At 33.7% G+C, this 13,043-nt stretch overlaps 1 protein-coding gene and 3 long non-coding RNA genes across 4 annotated transcripts; all 4 read left to right on the forward strand.

Annotated features, from left to right (window-relative positions):
- The first annotated feature begins 1,832 nt into the window (after window positions 1-1,832).
- LOC109585075 (uncharacterized) lies at window positions 1,833-2,167 on the forward strand. The gene is made up of 3 exons (XR_002186309.1): window positions 1,833-1,920; window positions 2,025-2,054; window positions 2,130-2,167. It is a non-coding gene; the product is annotated as an uncharacterized LOC109585075 (long non-coding RNA).
- Window positions 2,168-2,495: 328 nt separating this feature from the next.
- LOC109585077 (uncharacterized) lies at window positions 2,496-2,787 on the forward strand. Its single transcript, XR_002186311.1, has 3 exons — window positions 2,496-2,555; window positions 2,628-2,704; window positions 2,756-2,787. It is a non-coding gene; the product is annotated as an uncharacterized LOC109585077 (long non-coding RNA).
- Window positions 2,788-2,806: 19 nt separating this feature from the next.
- On the forward strand, window positions 2,807-4,460 carry LOC109585073 (clustered mitochondria protein homolog). Its single transcript, XM_020001021.1, has 4 exons — window positions 2,807-2,812; window positions 3,265-3,371; window positions 3,424-3,466; window positions 4,368-4,460. The coding sequence occupies exons 1-4, from the start codon at window positions 2,807-2,809 to the stop codon at window positions 4,458-4,460; spliced, it is 249 nt and encodes an 82-aa protein (XP_019856580.1).
- Window positions 4,461-5,930: 1,470 nt separating this feature from the next.
- Window positions 5,931-6,508, forward strand: LOC109585076 (uncharacterized). The gene is made up of 3 exons (XR_002186310.1): window positions 5,931-5,970; window positions 6,317-6,373; window positions 6,418-6,508. It is a non-coding gene; the product is annotated as an uncharacterized LOC109585076 (long non-coding RNA).
- Window positions 6,509-13,043: the final 6,535 nt, after the last annotated feature.

A 13,043-nucleotide genomic window follows, 5' to 3' on the forward strand; every position in this document is an offset into this window, starting at 1 on the left:
AAGTCACGTAAGATCACTTAAGTTAAATGTACACATGATCTTGTGAGATCTTACTGTAGAACAATAACGAGATATTGCATGATCTTACATGATTTACATAAACACAAGATCTTGTCTTTTCTTGCATATGAAATGATACAACATTTCTTACAAAGTCACGCAAGATCACTTAAGTTAAATGTACACATGATCTTGAGAGATCTTACCGTAGAACAATAATAACGAGATATTGCATGATCTTACATGATTTACGTAAACACAAGATCTTGTCTTTTCTTGCATATGAAATGATACAATATTTCTTACAAAGTCACACAAGATCACTTAAGTTAAATGTACACATGATCTTGTGAGATCTTACCGTAAAATAATAATAATGTGATATTGCATGATCTTACATAATTTACAATAAACACAAGATCTTATATTTTCTTTTGAAATGTGATCTTATGAGATCACACAACTTCCCCAATGCTTAAAAATTATGAAAAATCCCGGTTAAGATTTCACAAGATTTTGCCAGGCAAGATTACACAAGAATTATAATCTTGCAATTCCTTGTAAGATCCTAAAATATTAATGATTATCTTGTAAGATCTTGCTGGGAATTTTTACAAGGGAAGGGAAGGATCTGGACCACTTACATGTAAGTCAACTAATTCTCGACATGCAATGGTACTGGTACTAGCAGTTTTGTGGGTTTAGCAGTTTTGTGGGTTTAGCAGTTTTGCCAAAATATAATTTTGGCGAATCATTAGTTGCTTGTACATGTAGTAGTAGCTAATTTGGTACAGTACGTCCTCGATTATCCGAACACCTTTGTGCACCTCTATTGGGAGAGATGTTCAGATAGCTGAATAGAGGATAAACATGCTAAGTGTATTCATTGCATGCCGTAATAACTTTCAAGAAAGAAATTAGTTCGTTGGATGTCAACTTTCCATTGGCAGCAAAGGAGAAAAGATAGAAAAAGGCTTGGTACCAGGAAACCGCTCTTTATTTCTTGATAGCAAACTTTCAGGTGACTACTAGACCCATTAGAGCCTCAGTATGCTTTCTAAGCTTCCGAAAAAGGCCTCAAGAAGGTAGGAAGGCAAGAAAATGAGTTTTCCCCCATTGAACTCTTAATAAACTTGATATCCAACATGGCGGCCAATTTACTGTGTGGGTTGGATATACGGTACTTAAAAGTTATGAATATACCTAGCACGCATATCCTCTATAGTCTGGATAAGTGAAATACAGCACAGAATACAGTAGGCCAACCTATCCTATACTTTTCTGAAAATTAAATGAGTATGACTTTCCATTCTCTAACTCCCGGAGCATCTCAGGCTTCTCTTTAATGGTACCATATACTGGGATATTTTCGCATTGCTAAATTTTCACGAATTTTGCATTTGTAAGATTTCATGACATAATATTTTTGCAAGCAGCCTGTAAACTCCACCACGTGGCACTGGAAATTTACAATTTCGCGATTTTTTTTGCGACGAAGCAAAAAACGTGAAATTCGCGAAAGTTTGGCTACTCAAAAATTTCCCAGTATATGGTATTTCTTTTGTTAAGCTCCGTAAGCTTCTTGCTGCAGCAGCCATTTTAACTGGTTATTAATAAATTAACTAGTCTGAGCATGGGCATTAGAGGCAGCCATGCGTTTGGATAAACAAGGGTTTGGATAAAAGAGGTACTGATAATCGAGGACGTACTGTATCAGCAATTTCTCCACACAGATCTGCCATCATTTTACATATTAATGACACTATACTTGTATGTTTGCATATGCATGTACATGTATTTTATCTCGTAGAGGATCTGTGTTCCTAAGATGATACTAAGAAGAGATTCAGGAAGCTTTTATTAACGACTCCATTGAACCGTGTGTCAGCCAATGTGGCTTATTTCCTCAACTGTTTACTAGTAAGATATGCAGTGATAATAGTACACTAACAATACATTTGTACATAATGTACATGTAACTTTAATTTTGTCATTATTTGACTTTGCTCTTTTTAATTTTTTAGACTGATACTGAAGAGATTGTTTCTGATGAAGTAAGTACTGTACAGTACTATTGTCTCCTACTCTCCTGTTGTATCATTGGTCCTTTCTCTCTGTCTCCCTCTCAGGTTGCTGCCACAAAAAAGAAGTCCAAAAAGAAGAAGGGAGGAGGAAGTGGTGGTGGTGGTGCTAGTGGTCCAGTCACTAAAACTACATCTGCTGGAAAAGGTATTGTGCAAGATGTATATCTTTTACAGCATGTGTGACATACAGAGCATAATGTGCATTCACTCTACATGTATATGAACATGTAATGACTGTATTATGTTACTATTAATGTATGGAGCCATTGCAGTGCATTTATCATGATCAAAGGCCATATGCAGTGTATGTTTACTTTACCTTTTACTTTGTACAATAGCTGCAATTGATAATATGCAACTTGTACATGTACAGTACGTTGATGATATATTTTGTTTAGACTTTTGTCAAGGAAAGTTATGGAAACTGTTAGTGGAAGATGTACTTCAGCATTTCCTGTACACATTGGAATAGTAAGCTAATAATAACGGAATAAACAATATTTAATGATGTACATGTACTTAAATGTCTATCTCTTTCTCTAGTAATTCTGTAACTCACATGTGTACTACTTGTGGTGTTAGCAAAGTCTCTCTTCTCAGGGAATTCTGTAACAAAACAGGTTAGATGGCATCATACCTCAATAATATTCATTGACCGCACCACTTATCAGGAGTACAGATTACATTGAAGGATTACAAATTTTGCTTGACTGCTCCATTCAATGAAGGTGATCTTGCCTATATTTTACCTGTTGTTAAGCACACTGATTTTAAAGTGAGACAAAACTTCATTTATTACTGCTTTGTACTGTCACTTTTGCCACACAATATATACCGTAGTTTACAATATATACCGTAGTTTAGGAAATTTATGTGGTAGAAACTTTTGTGTTTTTAAATGATGCTGTTAATTAATTTACCAAAAAGACTGTGTCATGTATTATTTAATGTGGCATATAATTATGTAGGTGATCTAATTTTTTTTGGAATTCTAATCCAGTGAAATTAAAATCACAGTAAAAAATTTTCAGATCGACGGTATATTGTCTTTTACATGTATGTGTACTTCAATCTTCAACAATTTTGTTGTATTTCTAATTTTCTTTTATCTTAAATTTTCTTTCCCTCAATCCCCCCAGCCTCTTGAAGCCTTTGGTTTGTATGAGTTGGCTCAGGTCAGTTGCAGTCTGGTAATATTGAAGTTGCTCTTGACTATCTATCTGAAGCTGTGCAATTGTTTGCTCAAGTTTTTGGGCCACTACATGTCAACATAGCAAACTGTTATAAGTGAGTGGTGTCATTTAAGTACTTATATATTCCATTGTATTATTACACATAGAGTTATTGCACGAATTCATCATGCTTTAGGAGACAGTAAACTAGTAAGTGGTGCATGTAACTACATGTATGTGCATGCCATGTACATGTTAATGTATCGACTGGTTGTACATGTAGTTTAGTTTAAATGACTGATACCAAGTTAAGATGTTATGCATGTTGTAAAGTCTATTCACTTTCACCTGATCCCTGGTTGTTATCAAATAATAATAGAAGCTGAATTTGATTTGGCTGTTCTAGCTGCGTAATTTTGGACAAGGTATGTCATTGAGTTTATAGAGGGACATCCAAAAAAGGCCTTTAAGGCCTTGTCATTTTGATTCGTTCTTCTTTTCTAAGGACGGGAAGGACTTAGCAATTCTAATGGCACAAACAAAATTTCTAAATTCCTGGATTATCAAAAGTTATTACAAACAAGCGTAACAGTGTAACAGTATTACTATAATTGATTTCACCACCTTGCATGTACAGCTGGGTTCTTATTAAAACTTAAAGAGGTTTTCTCTACCTTATAATCCTTCAAGAAAGGTCTTGAGACTGTACATATGTTCTTTTGCTTAAAAACTTATAACTTTGTCCTATGTGTAAGCCACCATTTTGTTTGCTCTGACTACTTAAAGGAGCGTGAGAGGGTGTTTGCTAAGGCTTATGAATTTTCTTATTTCTCCAATACAACATGTATGGAAGAAATGTAAGTGTGGACATACAAATATACAAGCATCGCATGTGGGTGAAATCAATGATACATGTAGGAACGACCAGGGGACACACCCCCAGATCGTTAAAAATCACTAAGTCAAATGAAACTCATCAGACTTTAGTTCAAAACGCTTCAAAACTTTATATTTTAATTTCTTTACAAGGTAGCAATTAATTATTTACTCAATTGAAATTTAATTTTAAATTGACTTGCTTCATTTTATCTCTCTCTTTTTTCATCTTCAGGCAATATCATATCAGCACAAAACTGTCATTATGTATGAGAGACTGCTAGGAGTGGACCACTCCAGCTCTATATCAGCCTATGTTAGTTATTAATAACTGGCCACACACACAATATTTATTATAAATTTATCGCAATATTAGTTCCCCACAAAGCATGCTAAGTGAGCTAAAAGGCATGCTTTATGAGCTGACAAGCCTTTGAAATTCATAAAAAATCCAAATTTGTTCAGAATGAGCTCAAACTTTGAAACATCATTAGGAAATGTATATGTATCAGAAACATGTCTCTTTCAGCAATTTTTGGCAAAATTTGGTCAAGAACCAATTCTTTGGTATTAGCCCCTTTTCTAGCAAAATTTAAAAATTAATGAAAATCTGATTTTGATCAGAATGAGCTTCAACTTTCTGTACAACATATGGATATGTTATCAGAAAATTATAAACACAGAATTTTCTCCTAAGTTGTTTTTGGCAAATTTTGGCCAAATACCATGTACCATGTCTTTGGTCCAATTTTAAAGCAAGTTTTAAATATTATAAAAATCCCAATTTTGATTAAAATCTGCTTAAAATTTTTACACAGTATTAGAACTTCTATATGTATGACAAAGTTTAATAAAAATTTTATCTTTGCAATGTTTGATTAAATTTTGGGAAAATACATTGTGAAATATTTTATCAATATTTGGAACAACTTTAAAAATTCACTGAGAGCATTATGTCGAAATCCTGTGGGAAACCATGATCATGATAATTTCAAAGACTAAGCCTACCACTGATTTTTTTCTTTATATAGTTCCATTTGGTTTAGTATTGCTGTGGGGCTGAGAGGAATGTTGTGGCGTTGAGATTACTGTATAGAGTTAGGTATCTAATAATGTTAACACATGGTGAGGATCATCCTGAAATGTCTAATGTTGATGTAAGTATTGTTTTATCAATGTTCTCGTTTCATCATACACATGTACATGTATTGTTTAAAAGTATTGTAAATTTTGTATCATAACTGTTATTATTTATTTTAATTACATTGAGTAGTTTTACATTGGTTTACTACTGAGTAATGCTGGTCATTATGAAGAAAGTCAGGCATATCTGGAAAGTGCTCTTGATTACAAAACAAGTGAGCTAGCATATACAAATCAAGAGAATTAAAGCTGGCTATGTTTGTTCTTTTATCTGTTCATTAGGTTTCATGGAAGCCAATCAATTACTGTAGCCACAATGTTAGTAATGATAAGATACATGTACATGTACATCTTATCTTATCCTTTCCTCCTTGTTTTGCCTCCTCCTTCCCTTCCCCCTCTCTTTCCCTCTCTCTCCATCCCTCTTTCTCTACCTCCCTCCCTCTCTTCTCTAGTCATCATCTTCTTGCCAACTCATAGACTCACATTGGAGCATTTGCTGAAGCTAAGCAAAATAAGAGAAAGGCATACAATATCTACAGGACTTAAGTATGCAGTAATGTTAATACCAGGCCATCTAGGTTACTTAACTGTTTTCTCTCACATTTAGTTTTGCCCAGATCATGCACGTACTGTTTAGTCTTATAAAAAACGTGAGGTATATCACTGAAAAGCAAGTCACTTATGACCAGACTGTAAGTGTAGTTGGCTAACTATTGCCAATGGTTAATTAAAGTTTTTTACCAAAATTATCTTGTTCATATGTTGTCTTCATAAATTATAAATAATTATTGTTTCGGGAATAAAAAAATTAATAGCAATGCCAAGTAATTTAGCGTGTGAGTATTTGTGTGTTGCAGCTAGTGATAAGGAAGCAGATATGCTGCTTGCCATAGAGCACTCACATTTACCTCGAATTGACTTGACACCCAAACACTGATCAATTATAAAACACAACATGCAATATATATTAAGAGATATCATGAATATGCATGAGATGTGATGTCATAAGTTCACTACAAGTGTATCTATTTTTACTAGGAGAAGCAACTGATGGTGAGACTAGACCTGTAGGAAGAGGAACGGCTACACGTAATAGTGAGTTCTTTTATGCTAGCAGTAAGTGTATCTATTGTTACTAGGAGAAGCAACTGATGGTGATACTAGAGCTGTAAGAAGAGGAACAGCTACACGTAATAGTAAGTTCTTTACGCTAGCAGTAAGTGTATCTATTGTTACTAGAGCTGTAAGAGAAACAGCTACACATAATAGTAAGTTCTTTTATGCTAGCAGTAAGTGTATGTCTCGAGCTGTGTAGAATGAGGTATGCAGCTAGTACCAATAGCTCAAAATAATATCAGGGCAAAAGAGAGTGTGTGTGTTTGGGAAAATTGTTACGTTTAAAGTTTAACCTTACAGAGTAAAAGTTCTATTAATGATTGGCACCACCCATTTTGTGGCACTTGTTTTATCTAGGTAAACTATACTTTGCCATCTCATGAAACTGCAAAGTATTATAGCAATAGTTGCCCTTTATTTTGCATGATATAGTCTACGCAGGGCCCTTATCTCTCACCTTCATAACTGCTCTCTGTTTTATTTCTGTCTTTTTGTGTTTTTTTGTTCATGTCTTATTCTTATTTGAAAGCTAGTAATGATAAACTAAATGACTGTAATGTTAACTTGTGCAACCTCAACTCAATGTCTGAGGTTTTCCTAAAAGTGTGTGCAATCTATTATTATTTTTTATAACAAAAAAGAGAAATTGTTATTTGCAATTATTGTAATTAATTTGCCATACACATGTACATGTATGTAATATTTGTTGTGATTAAATGTGTAGTCAACATTGTTTGCAGTGTATACTTGTGAAACAATGCACGTTTTATACAGTCACCTGTTCTGTTGATTAACTGCTGACAGATACATGTTGGGCCTCTATTTTGTGGTTAGAGGTACCCAATTTAATAATTAGTACTTTTAATATTTTTTGCCTATTTTCTGATGCATTCATGTAATTTTGATCAGTCTACAATTATGTTTATGAGCTTTTCTGAGACCTTTTGTCAATGGCTACAACAAGACAAATATATACATGTAATATGTAGTTTTGTATGTTGTGTTAATACTACATCACATTTTTCAAAATGATAACACGTACAGTAATTCTTCTGAAGACATGACACTAATTTAATATTAATAGGCCATAAATTGGGTTTGTTTTTACACTTTTAACACTTTTCTCTCCTCTCTCTTACTCTCATTACAGATGCAGTGATAGTCGTTACAGTTGATGGTACATTAAAGGTATGGTTGATTCTTAAAAATACCGAGGAAATAAAAAGTTGTACGACTTGTGCTGCTTTTAAATTTTTACCATGCACTGTTTATCAATTATGCATTGAACTTCAAATTTCTTTTAAATATTTGCATAACTTTTGATTCTTTAGGAACTTACTTGTTCTAGTAATTAGGTAATTTTATCTCCCTTCTCTCATTCCAGACTCAGTTGCAATGGAAGTTGATGTTCTTGTTTTCCTGGTGTATGGCAGCTTAAGTAAAGCATGGATTTCAACAAATAAGCGAGTAGGAATCTTGCCATTATTGATTCTACAAGATAGCACTGCTATTTTTCCATTACTAAATGCAGTTTTGTTTTTATTGATAATTCTATTTATTGTAGCTTTTGCAAGCAAGTGACAGCATTAATGTTTTGCTATAAATATAATATTGCATTAATGAATATTATTACAGTCTCCATGAATATGATTACTTTGTTATGAATTAAAGTTTATAATTTAGTCTCACATGTTTAAGTGAGAAACAGGAAGGGAATACGCCAACTTTGCTCACGATGAATTTTGTTCTGAAAAAGTGAAGGTGTTGATAAAACTTTGTAAATATAGATGGCAAAAAGCATCTGTTGAACCTAAATTATGACTAAAATTATTATTATAGGCATATAAAATAATATCTTATGTTTGATGTAATACACAATAGTCTCTAGAGCTTTTGTTTCATCCCCTTTTGACTTCATCACAAATTAAATGTTATTTGACCTACTTGGTGGTAGAAGTATTCACCTGGAGCTCATCCAACTGAGAACTTGGCTCTAAATCAAGTGAAACTCCTCACTATCAGTCTTCATTGCTAATAGCCATGCTTATTCACGTGTGTAGATTATTCATTATATGCTCTATGAGTCATATCCGGCGTCAAAAGCATATGGCACATCAATATCAATTCCTGTTTGTTATCCATGTGTGTATGTAGTATCTATAATGCAATTAATTTGAGTAGGTGCGGCTATAAGACTGTTGACTGTTCACTTGAACTGTGTATCGCTGTTTTATCCAAGTTACTTTTGTTGGACCTTGTTTAATAATTGAGGTAAAATTGAATGTTTCTAACAAAGATGTATGATGTATCTATAGAAGATGCCAAAGACATGAGCTAAGACAAGAAAAGTTGACAAGAGGACCCTAAGAAAAGAAAGATTTCATCATTTGGGAAAGAAAAGTTGGGAAAAGGTATGATTTCATGTAACTCTGTGTTAGTTAAGCATAGCTAGTGGATGGGAATGGTCTATAGAAGAGTTGCAGGGGAAGTACATGTAATTAAGGAGAGCAGTACCCTTGCCTATACGCCTATGGCGTGGGTGAGGGCAATAACGAGAGTTGTGGCTCATTGTCAATCATCTTAAGTGGAATTGAAGGAAAAGTCTTGTTATGAGATGAAGTAGTACTATTAATAGCAAGCCAAACAGCTATTTTACTTATTGCATGACTCCTGAATGGATAGACTTTTTGTAACTTGTAGCACCACTTCACTTGTTGCTACAGCTAAGTATTTGGTTGTTTTATACTTGTATATATCTATGAAAAAATAATTGCCATTAGCTGTTTTGCAAATGTTTTTGAAGCTTTTGTGTAACTTGGGGTATGTCTGTTTTTTACGATCCGTAGAGTATGTCATTAAATTAGAAAACCATGATTATAGAGGGAGGAAATAGTGTTCAAATGTACTATTTCCTTCCTACATAATGGTGTCACTAGGCACTATTATACAGATATACAATTTGACCTATCTATGTAGGCAGAAATTAGTACCAAGCACTATTTTGTCCCTACAATACTATAGGCAAGAATTAGTGCCTGCTGCACTATTTTGTTCCTACAATACTTAAGGGAAGAATTAATGCTTGCTGCACTATTTTGCCTCTATAATACTATGGGGAAGAATTTGTGCCCTCTGCACTTTTTTCATAATGTAACAGCACTTTGTTTCCCTCATATACTGTAGTGGCAAATTTTGGAGGGAATTGAAGTTGGTGAACTTGGCATTTTGATAGCAAAACTCCAAAATAAAATCCACCATTTCAAGCCATTATATGCATGCTCAATGGTATGTGACCACAAATTTGCCAAATTGAATTTGCCGATTACCAAAATATAGTAATTTGCTGAATTTAACTCCCTCCAAAATTTCCTGCTATATGGGATAGCTACGCAACATTTATTTGGTCACCTTTAGCATTCCACCATGCATTTTGCAAGTATAATTAGCTACATAGACCAATACAATAACTTTGAACATTAAATAACATACATTTGTTAACTTGTTTGTAATAATCAATGTAGTTTGGTAACATATTCTGATACATTGCATCTTGATTTTCATGTCATAGATGGGAATGGCATATAAAATATGTTTTTGAAACATTTGAAACATTCAATCATGAGTTGTCTCATGTGTGACTGATCGAATATATTGTTAGCAGGATCATCTCCATAATGAATAGATACTGCGTATGCTACTGCAAAGCAGGCACAATCCTTATCACCTTTTCCTTCACCAACCACGGTACTTTTACCATAGCAGATCCATAGAGGGCAATGAGCTGCTTCTTTAGCTCTGAGTGAATGATCTCTGTGTACAAGGAGTCATAAAGAAAAGCAATGCCATCCATAAAATGACTAGTAACCCAATGGTCCCCAAAGTTGTGGAAAAATAATGAATCATTTGTAGACAGCTGAATGAGACTTAGTTTCTGAGTATACAAACACGACTGAATCATTGGCATGTCTGGGAATTGTTTTGACAGTAGTTTAGCAGTAGCTATGACATGCTTGTCTGAAAGGTGATGGGTTCCTTCTAGCTGTAAACAATCATTTTCCTGAAGATTTCATTTTTTATCCAGTAGTTTACAGGACTAGCTGGTATCTCGTCAATGATGATGAGCAAAAGCATACCTGTGTACGGGTATAACATAAAATTGATGGCACACGGTAATAAAAATGATATACATGTACCTACAAACATCTTGAAATTTTGATAACTGCAGTTTTTTCTCATCATATGACTTACACAATGTATCCTTACCCCAAAATAAAGCATGCTAGAGGTTATCTTCACAAAAAAGGAGACCTTTACCAAAATTACATTGCATCACATAAATTTCATAGCATTTAATACCCTTTGCCTTTCTGCCATCTCTTCCAGCCCTTCTGAACTGTTGGACTAATTCCTCAAATGTGCTGTATGTGAGCAACCAAGTTTAACAACCAAGTCTATATTAGGAACATCTATACCCATTCCAGGTGCAGAAGTGCACACCATTAGCTATAAATATACATAAACTTTTCATCATACACAGAATTAATGCTTGATACACTTGCTTGTATGTCAGAGTCATCATCCTCAATTATCTTCAAATTGTCATGGCTAAATAAATTTTTGCCATGGTAGCTACTACTATTTATTCCTTTTCCTTTTAAAGCAATTGCCAAAGCTGCAACATCTTTAACAAAGTTAGTATACACAATGGAGCGATTGTTACCAACTACTTCAGCAAGATAGTCAGCAATACATGTGTAGTAGTCTGTAGTACCTGTTCAAATGACATAGCATAATATAAATTGTCAATTTCTTTAACTCTTCATGATGGAGTGAAATATTTCTCCTGTTTACCATTGAAGTTCTGAGTATTGGTTCTATCATCATGGACAATCTTTTCCTTAACTTTTGAAGTGGCAGTTGCTGTTAATGCCATTAATGGTATACCAGGAAAATGAGACTTTAGATGCAAAAGCAGTCTATATTCAGTTCTAATAAAACAATAAGTTAAAATTAGAAACTTTCACTTTTTGTAGCCAAATAATTATTGTATGGATGATTTTTGGACAGAAAGTGTTTGGCAGCTTTTATGGAAGAAGCACTTTCAAGATCTTACAGAGGCATTTTTGTGCCCATATAGTATATGGTATTTACTAGTGTGTATATTTAAGTGTGTGTGTGTGTGTAGTAATGCTTGTTATATCATGGCCTCTAATTGAAATTTTGCTAATCTTTATTTGGTGATATGGGCCTACGCAAAATTAATTCCACATGAAATAAACCAGCTATAGGGTAATAGCTAATGAGTTGACTGTGTAGCATACCTGAATGATGTGCAACAATTTATGAGATGATCTTCATCTGCTGCAATGAGACATATTTCTTTGTTTCTGGCCATTGATAGAAAAAGTTGTCGTGGTTGCTGTTGCTTGTCATAGAAAGATTCTAAACAAGAGTTTATTTCTACAGGTTATTTAATATGTTGTGCTTTTGAGCAGAACCGAGGAACATAGCAGAAACACCATGCTACATACTTGATCACACATGAGACTTATTGTTGATGAAATAACAATGGCCAACTTTCCAGTAAGTAATGGTGGAATAACATAGCACATTGATTTTCCTGTGCCAGTTGGTTGAACTATAAAGCTGTCTTTCCCTTTGATAACTTTTTTAATGGCATTCATGTGCCATTTATGAATACTTGAGAGCATTAAATGTTTAGCTCCTAGGTTTTGAATAACTAAATGATTGTGATCAAAACTTGGGTTGAGTTCTAAACAAAAGTTTCATTTTAAAAATCACAAAATTCAATAATTATAATTACCTTCAAAGCAGCTATCTATGGCTTTATTGTTAAGAGGTTTTATATTGTGGCCACTTCTGTTAACATTTTTATGTCTCAATGATGAACACTTCACACAATTTGGCAGTTTACGGTCTTCACAATTGTCACTGCAGTTGTCAAATTCTTCCTAGCATTTACTAAGGATGGTATCTTGAATAGATAAAGATAGTAAAGTATCAACATCTCCAATAGTTGTAGAATCATTCTCCTGTAGCAAAGACATATCTCCATGTTCCTTTTCTGCCCACAAAACTATCCCTTCCTTTGACTATTATAATGTCACTTCACACCATTTCATTATCTGTTTAGCACTTTTTTAAGACATGAGTGCCTTTTCTTTTAGTACAAATAATATACTATGCATGACATATATTAACTTGACTCTAAATTAACAAAAAGTAAAATTTAAAAGCAGTTACTTATTTTTTAATGATAGTGATACTATAATTATGGTAGTACACATGTAGACCATAAAAAACGGAGTTATTTAGGTTCTTCACAAATTGAATGATAAATAATCTCAGTAATTTCAAAAGCATCATCATTCCATTAAAATAATCTTAAACACACACATCTCCCTCTATCAAATCAAACTTATCTTTATAGATATGGCCTTGGCAAATGTGTAATTATGTGAATAACATGTATTTTGTTTTAGAAATAAATTCCTCCAAATAAAATAGGGGTAAAATAGTGCAGCTGTCACTAATTCTTACCTGTAATATTGTAGGGACAAAAAAGTGCAGCAAGCACTAATTCTTCCCTAAAGTACTGTAAGGACAAATTAGTGCCTGCTGCACTATT

Source organism: Amphimedon queenslandica, unplaced genomic scaffold (assembly GCF_000090795.2).
Source record: "Amphimedon queenslandica unplaced genomic scaffold, v1.1 AMPQUscaffold_13122, whole genome shotgun sequence".
Taxonomy (NCBI): domain Eukaryota; kingdom Metazoa; phylum Porifera; class Demospongiae; order Haplosclerida; family Niphatidae; genus Amphimedon; species Amphimedon queenslandica.

What these genes read in the sequence shown, in the direction of transcription:
- LOC109585073 (XM_020001021.1), top strand. An exon ending in AACATAGCAAACTGTTATAA is followed by an intron (nt 3,372 to 3,423) that starts GTGAGTGGTGTC and finishes TATTACACATAG; the next exon opens with AGTTATTGCACGAATTCATC. An exon ending in CTTTAGGAGACAGTAAACTA is followed by an intron (nt 3,467 to 4,367) that starts GTAAGTGGTGCA and finishes TTTCATCTTCAG; the next exon opens with GCAATATCATATCAGCACAA.